This window comes from Echinops telfairi, unplaced genomic scaffold (assembly GCF_000313985.2).
Source record: "Echinops telfairi isolate 266 unplaced genomic scaffold, ASM31398v2 ScPeMD7_7465;HRSCAF=8503, whole genome shotgun sequence".
In the NCBI taxonomy this organism is placed as follows: Eukaryota; Metazoa; Chordata; class Mammalia; order Afrosoricida; family Tenrecidae; genus Echinops; species Echinops telfairi.
Genome location: NW_022111365.1, coordinates 8686569 through 8708313, shown reverse-complemented (window position 1 = coordinate 8708313; position 21745 = coordinate 8686569). Strand labels below are relative to the sequence as shown.

General features: G+C 37.8%; 1 protein-coding gene across 2 annotated transcripts in view; it reads right to left on the bottom strand.

Annotated features, from left to right (window-relative positions):
- The window catches only part of PARG (poly(ADP-ribose) glycohydrolase), a 164577-nt gene that overhangs the window by 70462 nt on the left and 72370 nt on the right, over positions 1–21745 (bottom strand). For both annotated transcript variants that reach the window (XM_045283673.1, XM_004716237.3), the window contains exon 10: positions 12876–12955. In XM_045283673.1, coding sequence (XP_045139608.1) covers positions 12876–12955 — 80 coding nt within the window. The remainder of the gene's footprint in view (positions 1–12875; positions 12956–21745) is intronic.

Genomic DNA, 21745 nt, shown 5'->3' with positions numbered 1-21745 from the left:
GCAGTAGCAAAATTAAAGTAGCAACGAAAATTTTATGGTTGGGGGGGTCACCAAAACAAGAGGAACTGGATTAAAAGGTCACGGCGTTAGGAAGGTTGAGAACCACTAGAGTAGAAGAAAGCAATGAGGAACTGTGGATAGACACGAATCAGCTAATCAACAAGTTGCACATGGTAGGAAAGTCACTTCTCTCACCATTTCTGCCCCAACTAGCCAAGTAGGCTCACAGACAGTGAGAGAACACAAGTTACCAGAACCATCTGTTTTCCTGGCTAAATTTTGGTAAAAGCAAAATGACCCACTGTGGTTTTTGGACATCTTTTACTTCTGTTATCGGACTTGCTTCTGGCTCTGGGTCTGGCATTTGGCTTGCTTCTGCATGACCCTCAGATTTGGAACTGAACAGCAGCCGCCACTACATGAGACAAATCCTCAGTTTTGGGAGTTTCTGTGGGATGTCACACTAAATCACAGAACCCAAGCATTAGGGAGTATACTCAAGATAGGAATGACAGGGCACTAGTGAAGCAAAACCAGTGATGCTTACAGGTGTTATACAAAGAAAGGAAAACAATGTGGGAGTTCTTCAGAATAACAAAATGTAACTACCATATGACCACTCTTAGGTATATACAAAAAAGTCTTAAAAGCAGAGACTTGTACAACAGTGTTCTGCACACTGTTCACAATAATCAAAAACTGGGCACAACTTAAACCAATAGATGAATGGATATGCAAAATGTGTTATAACATTCAAGGGAATAATATTAAGCCAGTAGGTTAAATACAACCTTGATGTATTTGCTACATATTGTTAATACACAAATACAACATAGTTGGAGTTGGATGACATTATACAGAATCAAAGAAATAAACCACAAAAAGACAAATACTGGATGACTCAATTAAATAAAAGACCAAAAAAGGTAAAGATACAGAAAACAGTTTACCAGTGGTGATCGAGGTGGGAAAGAGGGGAAAAGGGGGGAGGTTAATAGCAATAGAAATTCCACATTGCAGGTTTATCTTGATAAGATAGGCTGGATAAACAATCTGGAGGAGAAAACAAGTGACCGATGGTTGCAGGGGGACATGGGAGAGAGGGAGGTGGGTAAAGGAAATGGTGTTAACAAACCCAGGGACAAGGGAACAAGTGATCCAAAATCAGTGGTGAGGAGAGTGTAAGAGGTCTGGTAGGGCTTGATCAAGAGCAATGTAACCGAGAGGAATTACTGAAACCCAAATGAAGGCTGAGCATTCTAGTGCGACAAGAATAAAGTAAAGGGAAAAATAGAGGAAAGAACTTCGAGGCAAAGGGCATTTATAGAGGTCTAAATACAGGCATGTACATATGTAAATATATTTATATATGATGATGGGGAATTTGATCTACATGCAGATATTTATAGGCTTAGGTAGCAGTGGATATTGGGCCTCCACTCAAGTACTCTCAGTACAAGAACTCTTTGTTTTATTAAACTGGCATTCCATGATGCTCACGTTCCCGACAGGATCACTGAAGACAAAGTGGGTGTATAAGCAAAAATAGTGAAGAAAGCTAATGGTGCCCAGCTATCAAAAGATATAGTGTGTGGGGTCTTAAAGGCTTGAAGGTAAACAAGCAGCCATCTAGCTCAGAAGCAACAAAGCCCACATGGAAGAAGCGCACCAGCCTGTGTGATCACGAGGTGTCAAAGGTATCAGGTATCAGGCATCAAAGAACAAAGTCTTATCACTGTGAATGAGGGGCAGTGCGCAGTGGGGACCCAGGGCCCATCTGTAGGCAACTGGACACCCCCTTACACGGGGAGGAGACGAGCCAGTCAGAGTGCAGTGTAGCAATGATGAAACATACAACTTTCCTCTAGTTCTTCAATGCTTCCCCACCCCCCAACCCCACTAAGATGATCCTAATTCTACCTTACAAATCCGGCTAGGTCAGAGGATGTACACTGGTACATATAGGAACTGGAGACACAGGGAATCCAGGACAGATGAATCCTTCAGGACCAGAGGTAAGAGTGGTGATACTGGGAAGGTAGAGGGTAGAAAGTGGGAACCGATTACAAGGATCTACATAAAACCCCCTCCCTTGGGGATGGACAACAGAAAAGTGGGTGAAGGGAGTCGTCGGTCAGTATAAGACATGACAAAATTATAATAATTTATTAATTAGCAAGGGTTCATGAGGGAGGGGGAGTGTGGAGGAAAGGGAAAAAATGAGGAGCTGATACCAAAGGCAAATGTTTTGAGAATGATGAGGGCAATAATTGTACAAATGTACTTGGCACAATATACGGATGGATGGATTGTGATAAGAGTTGTACGAGTCCCCAACAAAATGATTTTAAAAAAAGAAAGATATTCCACACTGATTAAATATAGGGGAGCTAATCCAATTATTTTAATTGTTTAAAAAAAAGGTGTACACTTGTAAATACTCGAACAGCTGCTTACAATAATGACCCATCCCAACACCCACAAAGAGCTACTGAGATTTGATTCCTTGGTTTAGAGATTTATGGTTTTGTGGGGCACTGGAGAAAACTGACCTAATAATTTGTTAAGTGCTTCTGTTCTATCTCCCTGTACATTGCCTGGAGGATCTTAAAAGCTTGCATTCATCCATCCAAGGAAAAAGTCACTATATACTTGGAGGGATAGAGGAAGAAGGAAAGTCAGGAATAGGGGGAGGGTACAGAATCTATAGCTAATTGTCTCCATGAACAACTGCTTCCTTTGCCAGAAGAACTTGAGAGTGCTACCATTACTGAACATTTTGATGAGAGAATCTACAGAAGATTCCAGATCAAAAAAGGGAAAACAAAACAATTTCAAATTCTCATTGACTGGGAATTCATGCCCATCTTGTTATCTTAAAAATGCGATCCATTGGAGTCTTCTTAAAAATCAATAGTATAGATCAGTGTTTCCCAAAATGGGTGATACTGGGGGCACTGGAATGATCCAGGATGGATACAAAGCAGGTACCTGAACTTTATCCTGGATTATAGTACAAAAGTAATTTTTAATTGCCAGAGTGTGACAGGGGGGCGGGGGAGGCAGGTGCACTAAATAATTTTTTTGGAAAAGGAATAGTAGGTTAAATAAGTTTGAGAACCTATCGTTATGTTAAATCTAAAGAAATATGTGCTCTGAGCATTATACTCTGTTGAATACTATCTATATGCAATGAAATTGATGAGGGGAACTCGAAAAATTAGACAGGAATTTATGTTAGTAAGAAAGGGACATGAAGGTGAAAACAGTATTCAACTCCAATGTAATTAGTGTCACTAAATAGTACATGTAGAAATTGATACAGTCGCTGCATCAATGGGCTCAGACATAAGAACAATTGTGAGGATGATGCAGGACTGCGCAGTGTTCCATTCTGTTGTGCATATGGATAAGAACTGACTGATGATGGCACCTAACAACAAGGGAACATCCAAGGGAGAAAGGGCACCACATAATGAACAAAGGACAACTGAACAAGAAGAAATAATAGTAAAAATATTTATGTATTTATTTACATACTGTTTATAGATACTATGTAAATGTTGATATTTATATAGAGATGTATTAATGTATTTTGAATTTCCTGAAAGTAATAAAACTCATAAAGAGAGAAATAGACAGTACTACGATAATTGTAGAAGACTTCATGCAACACATAAAGGAAGACAAAACAGGTAGAAATAAGCTCAACAAAGACATAAAAGAACAACACAATCAATTTAATCTCTTAGGCATATAACTACACATGGAACACTCTATGATAGACAACAGTTAGGCCACAAAGCAAACCTTAATAAATGTAAAACCACCAATATAAACCACTGTATCTCAAATCACAACACTATAAAATTGGAAATAAAAAATAGAAAGATAAAGGGGAAAAAGCAAGCTACTTGGTACTAACTGCTTAAAAACCACTGGCTAAGTGAAGATATGAAAAAAAATTTTTAATTACTTGAGGAAAAAAAGGAAAATTAAAATGCAACACATCAAAACATTTGGGCCACAACACAGCACTCAATCAACATCAAAAAAAGATGAGAGAGCCCAAATCACCACGTATATTAAACATCTCTAACAATTAGAAGATCAGAAAAATACTGTGTGAGCTACCAGAAGATATAATAAAGATTAGAGAAGAAATGTGAGGCAGAAAATAGAAAAACAACAGAAAGGACCAACATTATTTGAAAGGGTTAACAAAATTGAAACTATTGGCAAACCTAAATGAGGAAAACAAGAAGAGGCAAATACCAAGAATAGTAAATGAAATAGACAACATCACAACAAAACCAAATTTAATAATAAAAAATAAATAACACCATGAAGGGCTGTATTGCAACAAATTTTAAAGCCAACAAGAAATAGACAAATTTCTAGAAACTCACTACCAACTCTAACACATACTGATTTTTAAAAATAAACAGACCGGTAAGAAAAGTAATCAGGAAAGAGGGAACCGACTACATGGAACTGTGTGTGACCTCCTCCCAGGGGGACAGACAACCAAAAAGTGGATGAAGGGAGACGTCGGACAGGGCAAGATATGACAAAATACCCATTTATAAACTATCAAGGGCTCATGCGGGAGGGGGGAGCGGGGAGGGAGGGGAAAAATGAGGACCTAATGTCGGGGGTTTAAATGGAGAGAAAATGTTTTGAGAAACGATGTACAAATGCGCTTTACACAATTGATGTGTGTATGGATTGGGATAACAGTTGTATGAGCCCCTAATAAAAAGTTTTAAAAAAAATTATTAATCAAAAAAAAAAAAGAAAAGTAATCATTGATCTGGTCATTAAAAAATCTCTCAACAACAATCAAAGTCCAAGATCAGACAATGCCATCAGGGAGTTCTACCAAACAATCAGAAAACAACTGACACCAAATTTACTCAAACTATTCCAGAATATACAAAAGAAAGGTAAACCCCGGAATTAATTTTTAGAAGTGAGCATAATCCTTATACCAAAATCAGGCAAAAACATCACCAGAGTAGACAATTATGGACCACCATACTTTAAGAACATAAATGCAAAATTCCTCAGCAAAATTCTAGCTAGTAAAATCCAACAGAACATAAAACCACCACCCCCTCAAAAAAACCCGCAAACCCATCATGACCTTGTGTGATTGATACCAGATGTGGAAGAATGATTCAACATTAGAAAAATAAATGTAATCCACCACATTAACAAAACAAAGGAAAAAGTACATTATCATTTTAAGCATAAAAGACATCTGACAAAATTCAATACATATTCTTGATCTTAAAAAACTCAATAAGCTGGGAATAGAAGGAAAATTCCCTAACATCATAAAGGTCATACACAAAAAAATGAATGACTAACAGACTTTGGTGATTATCAGGGATGGGAGGATAATGGAGGGAAATCAGAGGCAATGGACAGATTCCTAACTTTATCTGGCCTACTGCCCACTTTACGGGGTGGGGGTGGGGTGTTAGTCTGGGTAGACTAGAGAAACAAATGTATAGAGATACACGTGTAGAAGAAAGAGGTTTATATAAAAGAGCAATTAAATACTGAGAAAACGTCCCAGCCCAGTCCAGATCAAGTCCATAAATCTAATATTAGCCCATATGTCTGACATCAATCCTCTTCTGACTCACGAAATGCATGCAATGATGCCAAATGCAGGAGGATCACAGGCCAGTGGGTGGGAAGTCTTGTGGATCCAGTGGCGTTGTAAGCATCTCAGTGCTGGCAGGGGTCTCTACAGGGCTTCTCCAGTTCCAGAGGTCTGATTGCAATAGGGGAGGTCCATGTGATTTCTCCAGTTCCCAGGGCATAGCACCTTGTGTCTTGTCAGTAGAGCAGTTCCAAGGGAGTAAGCAGAGAGGTGTCTCCTGCCTCCAAGTTGGAAAATACAGGCGTTTCCAGAATTCTCTGGGGAAGGCAATGTCCACACAGAGGCCTCATTGGCTATGACCCCACTGACAGACTAGACTCCACCCCTTCACTCTTAATCCTCTCCAGACCCAAAATGACACCAGACTACGTAACTACCAGAGGGGGAATGTTAACTGGACCCTTGGTAATTAAAAACTTTTGTACTATAATACACAATCCAGAATAAAATATAAGAATCTAATTGTTTGGCCATACCCCCATTGTTACAACACCACCAAGGGACAGTATCCTGTATCCCCCACTATGAGAAACACTGGGCTAGAGGTTAGGCAGGTGTTAACTTTGGTGAAAGGGAAGATAATTTACTACAAAAGAGATCGGGGTTAAAGGCAGGGAAAGAAACAGGGCAAGTCACTGAGGTTTGATAAATTGTTTTAAATTGTTGAAGGCAAACCAATGATCCAACAAGTAAACCTCTACCTAATTCACAATACAAAAATTGGGGGGGAGGGGGTGGAAACCCTTTGGGGAAGTTCTAGATTTTCATTTGTGTCACTAGGTGTAGGAATCAGCATTAAAGACCTACTACCCTTGTCTCAGGAATACGACTCTGAAGCCAAATCATCTAAAGTGGGGTTAAGAGCTTCCACATGATGCTCTGACATTTCTTGTCAATTCCAATACTAAGAATATAATAAATAGATAAATAACACAATCTTGTTAATATGAGTCTTAACAACATTCTTTAGATATTTAACTTCCTTTAAGACTTCACTACTCAAAAACTATTCAAACACTACAGAAGCAAGTCTATTGGAATCCAATCTCAATCTCACCATTCAGAAACTCAGTAAAGAAGAGCATTAAGTGGCATTTAAGATTAAGAATAACCAAGAATAATTCATAAATAAGTGTTGCTAGCTAAGAAAGAGAAAAATCCAAAGAATAAAGTTCTTTAGATACAGTAACTTTTTAAATGCCTTGAGATCACATCTTATGTATAAAAAGACACTTTATATTCCAGAAGAGTGCATTTTAATCACCATTTCTCTTAATAAAATCACAATATATAATTCATGTCAACCACCAGTTTTTAAGAACTTCATTTAAAAGACACTTTATATGGAAAATAATTTAATTCAGAAGGTTCTTTAAAATCTTCCAGTCTCAAGAGTCTAATTACAAATGCAATATATAAATATTTAACAACAGTGACAAATTGGTCCTAATGTAATTTTATATTTATCAATTCTAAAAGGCGCATTTGTTTCTGTATTAAATTCTGAAAATAGGATATGTTTTATAACTGAAGGGATCTTGTTACTACTGTCTGTCTGGATTAAAGCAGACTTTTTCCAGAGAAGATTTACTCTGTCTCCATCTGCCATCTGGGAGCAGAAGTGACTGGACATCAGTCTTAATCAAATTTTCTGCTGCAGGATTTTGTGGGCCACACTGGTGGTGTGACTTCACATGGCAAAGTGATGTCTTGTAATTCAAACTCTCAGAAGAGATTGTGTTTGCCCTTCCTTCTACCAGAGCTAAGGTGAAGACCGGTGAGTTTCTTTGCTGCCCCTTTTCAGCAGTCCAGTACTTTCTCATTTATCCTTACACAAAAGGTACCAGTTTTGCGGAAAAGGTCTCCTATTATACTCCCCATCTTTTTTTTAAATTTTTTTTATTTTCTGGGAGCTGTTGTATTCTCTTTTTTATCGTTCTATTAGGGGCTCATACAACTCTTATCACAATCCATACATACATCAATTGTGTAAAGCACATTTGTACATTCATTGCCCTCATCATTCTCAAAACATTTGCTCTCCACTTAAGCCCCTATCATCAGGTCCTCATTTTTCCCCTCCCTCCCCACTCCCCACTCCCTTGTGAGCCCTTGATAATTTATAAATTATTATTTTGTCATATCTTGCCCTGTCCAATGTCTCCCTTCACCCACTTTTCTGTTGTCTGTCCCCCAAGGAGGAGGTCACATATAGATCCTTGTAATCGGTTCCCTCTTTCCAACCCACTCTCCCTCTACCCTCGCAGTATCATCACTCACCCCCCACTGGTCCTGAAGGGATCATACGCCATGGATTCCCTGTGTTTCCAGTTCCTATCTGTACCAGTGTACATACTCTGGTCTAGCCAGACTTGCAAGGTAGAATTCAGATCATGATAGTGGGGGGGGGGGGGAGCATTTAGGAACTAGAGGAAAGTTATATATATATATTTTTGAAAGTTATATTTTTTATCGTTGCTACATCACACCCTGGCTGGCTCGTCTTCACCCCAAGACCCCTCTGCAAGGGGCTCTCCAGTGGCCTACAAATGGGCTTTGGGGTATCCACTCCGCATTTCCCCCATCATTGACTATGGTAAGATTTTTTTGTTCTGATGATGCCTTATACCTGATCACTTCGACACCTCGTGGTTGCATAGGCTGATGTGTTCTTCCATGTGGGCTTTATTGCTTCTGAGCTAGATGGCCGCTTGTTTATCTTCAAGCCTTTAAAACCCCAGATGCTATATCTTTTGATAGTCGGGCACCATCAGCTTTCTTCACCACATTTGCTTATTCACCCACTTTGTTTTCAGCAGTTGTGTCGGGAAGGTGAGCATCATAGAATGCCAATTTAATAGAAGAAAGTATTCTTGCACTGAGGGAGTACTCCCCATCTTGAGTATTTCTTTTTCCTTTTTAACTAAAAACAAACCCACTGCCATCAAGTTGATATCTATTCATAGAGACCCTACAGGATAGAGTAGAACTGACCCTTTAGGTTTGAGGCGGTAAATCTCTTAGAGAATAGAAAGCCTCATTTTTCTCATAAGGAGTGACTGTTAAGTTTGAGCTACTTAACTTTGTGGCTAGCAGCCCAACATGCCACCAAGCTCCTTTTGTCCATTCTTTATGGTTAAATAATGATAATTCTTATCATTTATGATGTCTTAGATGGATGACCTATGGTGCTTTAAATATATTTCTATAACTAGACTCGAAATTCTATACCAGCAGTTCTCAACCTGTGAGTCACGACCCCTTTGGGGGTTAAACAACCCTTTCACAGGGGTCGCCCAATTCATAACAGTAGCAAAATTAAAGTTATTTAGTAGCCAACAAAAATAATTTTATGGTTTGGGGGGTCACCACAACATAGGGAGCTGTATTAAAGGGCTATGGCATTAAGAAGGTTGAAAACCATTGTTCTATGGCATTAATCATTACATTGCAAACCTCTCTTATTACCCTAAGTATTTTCTCAAGTCTTACCATTACACTCTGAAAGTTTAACAATAATTCACCATATATTTATTAAGGATTCAATTAACATGCATAGTGAAAATGCAGGGAAAAAATACCTTCTGCATATATTCATGTATAAGCCCAATTTTCCATCACATCTTTTTAAAATTAAATCATTTTGTTGGGGGCTGCACAACTCTTATCACAATCTACACATACATCCACTGAGCCAAGCACTTTTGTACATTTCTTTCCCTCATCATTCTCAAAACATTTGCTTTCTGAGCCCCTAGTAATCACTCCTCATTTTTCCTCTCCCTCCCCACTCCCCTCTCCCTCATGAACTATTGATAATTTATAAATTATTATTATTTTGTCATATCTTATACCATTCAATGTCTCCATTCACCCACTTCTCTGCTGTCTGTCCCCCAGGGAGGAGGCCATATGTAGATCCTTGTAATCTGTTCCCCCTTTCTCCCTCACTATCCCTTCACCCTCCGGGTATCACCACTGTCACCATTGGTCCTGAGGGGTTCTTCTGTCCTGGATTCCCTGTGTTTCCAGTTCCCATCTGTACCAGCGCACATCCTCTAGTCCAGCCGGATTTGTAAGGCAGAATTGGGATCATGATAGTGGGGGTGAGGGTGGGGGGAAGAAAGCATTAAAGAACTAGAGGAAAGTTGTATGTTTCATCATTGCTACACTGCACCCTGACTGGCTTGTCTCTTCCCCGCGACCCTTCTGCAAGGGGACATCCAATTGGCCACAGATAGGGCCTGGGTCTCCACTCTGCACTCCCCCTCATCCACAATGCTATGATTTTTATGTTCTTTGGTGGCTGATACCTGATCCCTTCAACGCATAGAGATCTCACAGGCTGGTTTGTTTCTTCCATGTGGGCTTTATTGTTTCTCAGTTAGATGGCCGCTTGTTTATCTTCAAGCCTTTAAGACCCCAGACTCTATATCTTTTGATAGCTGGGCACCATCAGCTTTCTTCACTACACTTACTTATGCTCCCGCTTTGTCTTCAGCAATCCTGTTGGGACAGGCTGGTGTGCTTCTTCCATGTGGGTTTTGTTGTTTCTCAGCTAGATGGCTGCTTGTTTATTTCAGGACTTTAAGACCCCAGATGTTAAACCTTTTGATAGCGGGGCACCATCAGCTTTCTTCACCACATTTGCTTATGCACCCATTGTCTTTAGCATTCACTCAGCACATTTTTAATGCAGTTTTGGGGGTAAAATTAGGTGCCTCATCTGGTATTCAGGTTTGCTTATACCTGAGTATATATGGTATTTACAAATCAATGTATAATTTAATTTCTGATACTAAAAATAAGCAAATAACAGTAATTTAAGGCAATTTTAACTTTTCTAGCTTTTTCCTGGGAGTGTCTAGAATACTAAAATTTAGAAAGGTTAGTGACTTTGAATTACTTGGTATAATCACGGAATTCATTCTACACTGAAACCTATGAGAGATGAACAACAGATCTAGGGTCTCACAAGTTTCTCACCTTTGAAATTATGCATTCTTACTACTTTTCTATCATTTATTTTACTGGAAAGTATGGTACTTCAATTTTCCTTCTCTAATAGGCTTATGCCTTATACAAATTCTGGTCCTGACAAGCTTAGCTGTCTCCAGGTTTAAAATATCAAAAGTGTTACCTTCTTAACAAATTATTACAAATGAACCTACACTCTCCTTAATATTTCATTTAGTACAGATGATTCCAATGAATTAAGAATTAATCTTCTCTCAGTGAAGCATGATTGTTATAGCAAAATATCAAAATCTTAATAACCAAACTTCTTTCCAAAAAGTGTCCAACACTACATTCATGAGGAAAATATGCCAATTACATGGTAATTCAGGAAAATTACCCACCAAAGAAAAGGTATAAGAAAACTCACCTAATATTTAAATTATGTGTTTTTTAAGAACATTATAATCTACATGACCAGTCTACAAAGGATCATTTTCTTTCATCCAGGTTGACCTTTTCTACTAAGTTGATTCTAAGGAAACAAAAATATCTCATAAATTCCCTTAGAAGAGTGGTTCTCAACTTTTGTAATGCCGCGACCCTTTAATACAGTTCCTCATGTTGTGGTGAGCCCCCAACCATAAAATTATTTTCATTGCTACTTCATAACTATAATTTTGCTAGTTACAAATCAGGGTCGTTCGACCCCCAAAAGGGTTGTGACCCACAGGTTGAGAACCAATGCCTTAGACTCAACTTTCTAGAGAAAGATGAAGCTTTCTACTCGAGAGTTGCAGTCTCAAAAATCCATGTCGGCAGTTCTACCCTGTCCTACAGGGTTGCTTTGAATCAGAATTTACTTGACAGCAGGTGAGTTTGGTTTGAGTAGAATTAACTTTTAAGAAAGGCCTTCTTTGATAATAGCTTACGGCTATTAAGGTGGCAGAGTGGTTATAAACTCAGTTGAAACCACCAGCTGCTCTGAAGTAGAAAGGGATTTCTGCTCTTGTAGAGTTATCATCTCAGAAATTCACAGGGGCAGTTCTAACCTGTCCTAGAGGGTCACTGTGAGTCAGTGTGGTAGTTAGATAATTTTACATCAACTTGAAGATGTACGAAAGTAGTGTAGGTTTGGAGTCAAAGCTGCCTAAAGTCACAGCTTGATGACTCCTTCATAGTATAAAGGTGTGAGACACTGGGAACTCCTCTCTCTCCCCCGTCACCTTACTGCTTGCTGGCCATACTGCGAATTGCCAGAACCCTGCCATATCTGGAAACCTGCCATGCTTCCAACAACCTTGGATCCACATGACTCTACAGAGCCCATCGACCTGTGATCTTCTTGCATTCTGCATCATTCATTGTATGTGGCTGCTTGAGTCTGACAAGGGACTTATGGACCAGTATTGGACTTATGGGCTTGATTTGGACTGGGCTGAGATACTTTCTTGATAACTAATTACTTTTTATATAAAACTTTTTTTATACATATATGAGTGTCACTGGATTTGTTTCTCTAGTCAACCTGGACTAACACAGTTGGTATCAACTTGACAGCAGTGAATTTGGTTTGAGTTTTACATTTCTTAAATGGAAATGCTTGCATTAAGTCATTAAATGTTTGCAATAATCCTCTGCGATCACTATAATTTTTATTTTACAGATATAGAAACTGAGACTCAGAAAACCATGTCCACAATCACCCAACTCCTAAGATAAAATTGTTAGTAATAATCACTATCAGTTGGTGACTACTAGTCATTTACCACTATTGCTTCTGTTGCTATGTTAGCCTCTGAGAAAGCAAGATGATCAAGGTCCAACACAGAAAGAATGACATATGCACACTAACTATAAGGGACTCTACAAATGGCTTAGAGAAGAAAAAATGAAGGTTCGGTAGAAAGGCAATGTCTAGTTGACCTACATAAATCATTTACATACCCCCCCTAACACTCACAGCACATATGTACAATATACACAATGCACATTTAGATTATAACAGTAAATTATTACTGCTTCAACATGATTTGGGTTGGATGTGTGTTTTAAATACACACTGTTCCTGACATGTTACTTGATACAGCACATATGTACACATATACACCATGCACATTTAGATTATAATAGTAAATTATTACTACTTCAACATGATTTGGGTTGGATGTGTGTTTTAAATACACACTGTTCCTGACATGCAACTATCAGGATAAAAATTGTAATTAAAATCAAAGGAATTTACTTTTCTCTGTGACTCTTCTAAAGTAGCAAAAGAGTGTTTTAAGCTTTTCTGGTTTCCTTGATGAATGTCCTTCAAACAACCTGAAAGAGACAAAATAAAAATTTAAAAATCAGGGGTAGAAGATGATTTAAAATAATTTAATGCGTCACAGGGAGAAAGACGAGGCTCTGTACTCCTGTAAACAGCTAAGTCTTGGAAACCCACAAGTTTATAATAGGGTAATTCTACCCTATCGTATAGGGTCTCTATGAGTCTGAATAGACTTGACAGCATAAACGTCATCATCATCAACAGTTCACAAACAAAGAAGAAATCTCGATTTTCATCAAAGAATGGAAGAAACCATGCTAGAAGATAACTGTGATAAATAATTATAGAGAACTAAAAAATATGATTTAGATTCAAATGGCATTTAGAGAGGTCTGAAACCAACTTATTCGAGGATTCTTCAATGTTGTCCATTCAAGTCAGGAGGCTCTCTAATAGCTTCTTTCTCTAATAGATATTGCCTTGAGAGAAGGCACCAGCTGGTTCCCCAAAGTCAATTAGGGTTGCAAGTTAATAATGCATGGGTATTTCCCAAAGGCAAATACTATAAATAATTCATAATATTACTAAATATTTAGATGTTAAACAAAAATGGCTTCTGAAAAAAAATCCACATCTGATTATATTGGGCACAGGGGAGAAAGGGGCAAGCATGACAAGATATTTGAGGGCTGATTTGCCTTGGTTATTAAACAAATATGCCCTCTGCATGTTAACAAAAACAGCGATCCGTGCCTATCCTGTATCATCTAGTTTCCAGTAACCTGGGCTTTGCACTCCCTAATTTCATTTTCTTTGAAATGGAATGGCACTGTTAGTGGTAACACATAATGCAATTTATCCTGAGGAAAGAAAAGCAGCAAGGCTGAATAAGTGTATGACTTGAGAAAGTAGCTCACTAAAAGATGTCAAACACAAAGGCATGCTTTGGGCATGAGAGCTAATTTTTGAAAGGTATTTAAAAACTATAGAGATTCTGTGGTTATAAATGACGGGGTATTATTCAACTGACTCTAGTTATACACTCTTGGCTTTAAAATCCAAAATGCTGCAAGTAAAGCTCTAATAATAAGTGCTGAAATGGATAAAATTTTTCATGGTTAGAAAAGAAGACTTATGTAACTATTCAAAAAGAAAGAAAAAAAACATAATTCCATGAGTAAAACCTATTGAGCAACTGAAACAAACAAGGAAAGCTTTCAAATGATTTTGCTTTAATGACCTAAAGTTATGTATTCAGGTTCAACTTCTAAAAACACAATTCATATGATTGATTACTTACTAAAAAGGGTACTAACATTAGATTCAGAAATTTGTATTTGAACCAAATATATAAGTCTAATGCTTTAAAGAGAGTATAAGAGTCCGTACACAGCAATTGTCACTCATCTAAAAAAAATATTTTAAGCATATTTAACACACATATTCTTAGTCTTCTACTGCCTGCTGAAAGAAAGGCTTTCTGAGACTATAGAGATCCAACTTGGTTTCTTCTCTAACATGCAAACCAGAAGAGTGTTTAAGTGACAATAAAGAAGTCACTGGCAGTTTAACTAAACATGCTATGTCAAATAAATATTAATTTACTAACTGAGTATCTCTAAGCGATCTATGCAAAATTTCTTTCCAGATTTACTACTTTTTAGAGGGAAGCAATATGAATATAAAAACAGCCATCACCTATTTTAACTTTTAGAGATGAATTGATATACTATGTAGTTCAGTTAAGAGGGAAAAATTTCTCTCCAATAGACTGCTACTAGTAAGGAAAATAAATGGCTATTGGCTTTAAGAAATAATTCTTTCACACGTAAAAAATATATAAACATATGTCCCAAGTTTTTTTATGTGATGGACTGTTTGTAAGATCATATTAAAACTCACATACTTCTCAGTCATGGTGAAAATAATTAACTTGAGGATTCTCTCAAGACTGCAGATTTGTTACACTAGTGATAAAAACTTTACTGAAAGACTATACAGCTGTAGTCATCACCCACTACAAATGAGCCTATTGTTTATTTTGCAGGCCCAAACCAAATCTTACAGGTAGAAATACAATATTGATTTATTCTGCTTATAGTTTTAGCTTCTAGTTACTATAAGCCTAATTTCAAATCACTATTCAACCAAATGTGTTTTTCCCATCATCCTGACAAAGCAAAGGGTTAAGGTGGAGAGAAATTTGGGGGAAACTAAATAGATTAAAAACCATGGGCCATTTCTTAGACTTGGCTGATGTGAAATTACAAAGTGATAGGTCTAGCACACAAATATAGTGAATTATCCTATTAAGCAAATAAAACAAAAAAAGATATGTGGATATCTTTAATATATTTAAACCTTTGAAGTGTGTGATATGTGAATTATGCCAATAAAACTGTTAAAAATAAGATAAAATAGGCCAAAAAAAGGAGGGGGAAAAGGGAACTAAACAGGCAAACAGCATGAGTGAAAGTCTTCTCAAGACTGAAGTGCTGGGACAATATTTGAAGTGAGGGAAAAGAAACCAAAACACAGAGAAAGGACTGAAAAAAGAGAATGAGAAAGGAAAGAGACATCCAGATAGGGCAGGGAAGATTAAGAGAGAGATGTAGACAGAAAAGGGGTTAGAAATATGTAGAGTGGGAAGCACAGAGACTTAATGAGAGACAGACATTTAGAAACTCAGAGAGGCAGATTTGGAGAGAGACATTCTCATAACAAGCAATACCTAATTATCTAACCTGTCAATGTCTTTGGGATGGGGTGGGGAGTGTTTGGGCCAGGTCTGGTCTGTGCGGCCCCTTACCCCAGCTCTCCAGGAAAATGACCTGCTGGACTGTGCAGCCCTGTCCCCCAAGCTCCGAAGGCCAGCTCTGGACTTTGCAGTCCCTTGCCCTACATTTCAAGAAGCTAGTCTTTGAAAACAAAATAATGTGCTCCTAAACCATCCCGACTCAGACCCTGCAGCTGCAGCACCAAGAAGCCCCCCTCCTCCTCATCAGTGCATACCTCCCTAACTCAGGCCCCATGTATGTTCCACCGCCCTGCTGACGGGCGATTTCCCTGACCTAACTCGTTGGGTCCTGGAACCCGCCCAGGAGCTCTTTCCCTGCTCTAATAAAGTCACTCTTAACTTCACTCATCTCAACTCTACTTTCGTTCTGTGCCTCAGCTTACCTCTCAGGGAGGAGATCGTATATTTGAAGGAGTATTTTTAGTCAGCAGGGATGCATGTAAATATACACATAAACTGAGGCCACAATAGCCTCTCTACATTACAGAGTATTAAAGAAAGCAAATTAAAAAAGCCAATCAGGCAACTACACTTTGATCTAAACAAGGCTATTTTAATTCTCAACGATGAATTCAAGCGTCAGATACTTATTAACTTATGTTTTTCTAACCAGATATAAAAAGAAACATATTAATAAAATCTTTCTATGAAAAGAATATTAGTAACTTTACTGGATTTGTATTCTACACACACACTTCCACGTGATTTTGTCATTTCAAGTTAAAAATAAATCCCATTAGTACACAGTAAATCAAGCCCAAAGCACTAAAACCACTACTTAAAAATGGAAGCAGACAATAATCTGGAACACAGCCAGAACATCGTTTCTGGCTTTCCTGTGAAGCATTCTGCCATATGGCCCACCGCACGGTAAACTCAGGCAAGAAGTAAACTCATAAAACCCACAATTCATCTCTGACCATCTAGTTTCCAAGCAATCTTAGAAGCATCAATGCTAATCACATTGAAAGCTTTTATATGAATGCTTTGGCCCTGAAAAGCATGCACAGGAAAAGGTCAGGAGTATTTAACATAACTAAAGAGGGCTGGAAGAACACAACAATAAATAAGCGAAGGCTTATTGAATTCATTGCCTTCAGCCTCCTTTCACAAACATTATTTTTCTTATTAAATCAACTAGCAAACCATAGTCTTATTACATTAAATTTGCTCACACACATAAAACTCCAAATGACCAGGAATTATAATCATAAAGGCCCACTACTCAAAGAAAAAGGCAAAATGCTAACTACTCAATTTATCATATGGAATATGTAACTGATCTTTTCGAAGCCACATGTCAAAGGAAAAATTTTTTATTAAAAGATCATTTTATTGGGGGATCTTACATCTCTTATAACAATCCATACATCAATTGTATTAAGCATACTCATACATATTTTGCCATCATTATTTCTAAACAGCTATTTTTTTCCTCGTGCCCCCCCCCTCACCCTCGTGACCCCTTGACAAATTATAAATTATTGTTATTTTCATATCTTACACTGACCGCTGTCTCCCTTCCCTCATGCTTCCTGTATATCGCCCCCTTGGGGGTGTGAGTGTGGTTACGTGGTGATCATTGTGATCAGTTCCCTGTTCTTCCCCCACCTCTCCCCACCTTCCCCTTCCCCTCCTGGTATTGCTACTCCCATCCTGTTTCTGGATTCCATGTGTCCTGAGCTCTTATCTCTTACCTGTACCTATATACATGCTCTGATCTACCTATCAGCTAGGAAAATATATCAAATTTTCAATGGACCTTCTCAAGCTCCTATTTGGTGAAAATGTTGAAAATCTCTCATGACCCCCAATCAATTGATTTATAAAAAAGAAAGATTATCAGCTCTAGGGGCAATCAAAGTGAACATACAATGGTATTTGGGATATAATTGTAGGAACTTGAAGAATCTGAAGTTTGTTTTTTTACCACCATTTTTTTTCTGCTTTTCAGAAGTAGGTCTTTGTGGGGAATTATTGGGGGTGTTATGGAGGCTATCAGACATGGCACAGCAAACTATATAACAAATCTAATCAATGGACAATACCATTAAATGTTTACATGTATCTAAAAATATGTATTTATTAAGAATGTAAGTATGGTGAAAAGAGTTTGTACGAGTCCCTAATAAAATGATCATATATATATATAAAATATTAAATACCTGACAAAAAACCCCAATAAAATTATTTAAGAAAAAAAATATATCATGACTACTGTAGAATAAGTCCCCCAAATCAAAGGGTCATTCTACCTTGTCCTATAGGGTCACTATGAGTCAGCATTTGTGCTTGGCCATTTAATCCCCTTTTAATCCCTTCTTCTGTGGTCTTATCCAATGTGTACAACAGTCCGATAGATTTCTGTTTGTTGATCTTGTATACTGCCAAGCTCCCATATTCCTCTATTGCTTCCAGTACTCACCTTGTAGAGCTTTTGGGATTTTCCATATATAAAATCCTATCATCTGTGAATAACAATAGTTTCACCTCTTCCTTCCCCAGGTGAATATCTGTGATGTCCATTCTTTGCCTCATGCTGTTAGCTAAAACCTCCATTTCGATGTTAAATAAGAGTGGGGACAAGGGGCATCCTTGTATGGGGCCCCTTTTTCAGTAGGATTGTTTTCGTCTTTTCTCCACTGACTACCACGCTAGCTGTTGGTTTTTCATATATAGCTTGTATTATCTTGAATTTTCCTTCCATTCCTATCTTCTTGAGTGTCTTAAACAGGAATGGGTATTGGATATTGTCGAATGCTTTTTCTGCATATATTGATATTATTATGTGGTTCTTATAGTTTTTCACGTCAATGTGGCGAATGATACTAATGGTCTTTCATATATTGAACCATCCCTGCATCCCTGGTATGAATCCCATTTGGTCATGATGAATTATTTGTTTTATATACTTTTGTATTCTATTGGCCAGTATTTTGTTAAGGATTTTTGCATAGATGTTCATTAGGGATATTGGTCTGTGGTTCTCGATTCTTGTGGGATCCTTGCCCAGTTTCAGTATCAGAGTTATACTAGCTTCATAGAAAGGATTTGGAAGTTTGCCATCTTTTTCTATGTTCCAGAAGAGTTTGTGTAAGATTAGTATCAGTTCTTCCCTGAATGCTTGGTAGAATTCTCCTGTGAAGCCACCTGGTCCATGAGAGGTAAACAGAGGCATGAGGACAAACAAAGAAAGAAAGAGTTAACAGGCTGTAAATAGCTCTTTATTAGAAAGGAAGCTCCCCAGATGAGGTTCCATGGGCTACCAAGTAGCCCAGGGAAATCACACCCAGTAGTCAGGGAAGCAGGATGTTAGAGGGGTAGTAAAGAATATCCAGAAGGTGTGGCAATTACCAGATAGAGGCCTGGTCACTCCGAGAATTGTTTGTCAGCTTCTTGCAGCTTCCTTTGTACTCAGAACATCTGGTCTCACTTACTGGTACCGGTTGTCTTATCTTGCGCCTTTTGTTCTGGCTTGCTTTCGGTCTTGTAGGGGTGTTCAGCCCTTGCTTTCCCACTCCCGCCCAGACAGTCCAGGGGATTTTTTGTTGGTAATCCCTTGATAACCTTGTCTATTTCTTCTATTGATATGGGTCTGTTGATATTCTTGACATCCATCAGGGAGACTACAGAAGGATTGTTTTTCCAAGTATTTGTCCATGTCTTCCAAGTTGTTGAATTCATTGGAGTACAGACCTTCATAGTACTGTGGAATTATCCTTTTGATTTCATTAGGGTCTGTTGTAATGTCCCCTCTTTCATCCATCATCAGTGCTATTGAAATTTGTTCCTTCCTTTCTTTGATTAGGTTTTCCAGCAGCCTGTCAATTCTGTTTATCCTTTCAAAGAACCAACTTTTAGCATTTTTTCCATAGGTTTCTTATTTTCCCTCTTCTGAATCTCAGCCCTGAATTTTATTATTTCTTTTCTTTTGCTATTAGGATTGTCCTGTTGACTCTGCTCTAGTTGCTGTAAATTTTGTGCCAGCTTATCAATCATAAGTCTCTCTTCCTTTTTCATGTGTACATGTATTGCTACGGAATTTCCTCTGATAAGTGCCTTTGATGTGTCCCATAAATTTTGGTACATCGTGTTCTCATTCTCGTTGGTTTCTAGAAATTTCCTAATTTCATCTCTGATCTGGGCTAGTACATACTCCTTTTGCAATAGAGAGTTATTCATCCACCAATTGTTTGTTCTTGTTTTCTTCATCTTCCTTTTGTTGATTTACAGCCTTATGGCACAGTGGTCAGAGAGACAGGTCTATATGATATCAATGTGCTTAAACTTATGCAGATTTAACGTTTGCTCGAGCATGTGGCCTACCTTCGAATATGTGCCATGTGGGCTTGAAAAGAATGTGATTTTTTTGTAGTTGGGTGGAAAGCTCTGTAAATATCAGGTCAAGTTGTCTAATGGTAGTGTTTAGATCTATAGCCTTCTTGCTAAGCTTCTTTCCCTGTGATCTATTTTTCCCAGAGAGCAGTATATTGAAATCATCTACTATAGTTGTTTAGAGCTTGTGATTTCTTTTTTCATCTTTTGGAGCATGTGATTGACTTATTCCGCAGGTCTATTGTTCAGAGAATATATGCTTACAGCACTTAGTGGTTCTTTGTCTACCATTCCCTTGAGCATTATATACTGTCCTTCCTTATCTCTTTTTAGCCCAATTCAAAAAATCAGAAAGCAACAAGTGTGGCTTCACAGGAGAATGCTACCAAGCATTCAGGGTATAACTGACACCAATCCTACACAAATTCTTCCAGAACATACGAAAAGATGGGAAACTCCCAATAAAATGAAAAGAAAAACAACCTTCTAATAATATATTTTTTTAAATGAACAGTATTCTCAAAACAGTTAATATGATAAAGAAATAAAAAGAAAAGAACCATTTGGAAGAAATGAAAAAAAAAATTAAATGCCAGGTAGAATACAGGACAGATAGGACTGTAAAATGGGAAAAGGCTAACAGGAAAAACGATAAAGTGAAATATGTAGTTTGGTTAATAGTTTTATACCAATGTCAACTTGTTGGCTTTGATACCTATATAACCAAAACCCAAACTCACTGCCATTAGATAAAGGGACTTCAAAGACTTTGTGGAAAAATTTAATGTTAATATAATTTTTCCACAAACTTTGAACCCCCTTATATGCTGGTTATATGAGATGTTAACATAAGTTGAAGCTGGGTAAGGTGTATGAAGAAAATCTCAGTAATGTTTCTATAACTCTCCTGTAAGATTAAAATCATGTATGTAAAACAACTATATATAGTTGTTTTACATACATGATATAATTATGTATATATATAATTAGTTAAAAATAAGAAATTTTAAGCAACTATGGTGTAGTTCCAAACAACCAGCTCCATCATGGGAGAAATACTGGGCTTTTTATCAGTAAACAGTTAACAGTTTCAGAAATCACAGAAGGGTCGTTATGAGTCAGCATTGATTTAAGGGCAGTGAGATATTTAAAGAGTAAAGTAAAACAAAGACACCACTTAAAAATAGACCCCCGGTGGTGTAGTGGGTTACACCATGGGTGGTTAAACCAGAAAGACATTGGTTCAAAAACACCACTCGCAGGAGATCTATTCTTGTAATGATCTGCAGTTTTGGGAACCCACAGGGGCAGTTCTATTCTGTGATTTGGGGTTGCTATGAGTTGGAATTGATTCAATGGCAGTGTGTTATTTAAATAAAAAAGAACAAAAGGTTAAGCCCCACACTATCCCCAAACATAAGACATAATCAGAATAGTCAAAACAGTCTGAACAGAATTGAGAAACAGAAGTAAATCCACCCACCTATGAATAGCTAAGCTTTGACAAACAGCTGAAATGTATTCAATGGGGAAGAGATAGTCTCTTTACAAACTGGTGCTGACAAAACTGTAAATGTGTTTGCAGAACAATGAAACAGGTCAGATATCTCAAAACTTAAACACACATAAAAAACTCAAAGTGGATCCAACACCTATCAAAAAGTATAGTGTCTGGGGTCTTAAAGGCTTGAAGGTAATCAAGCGGCCA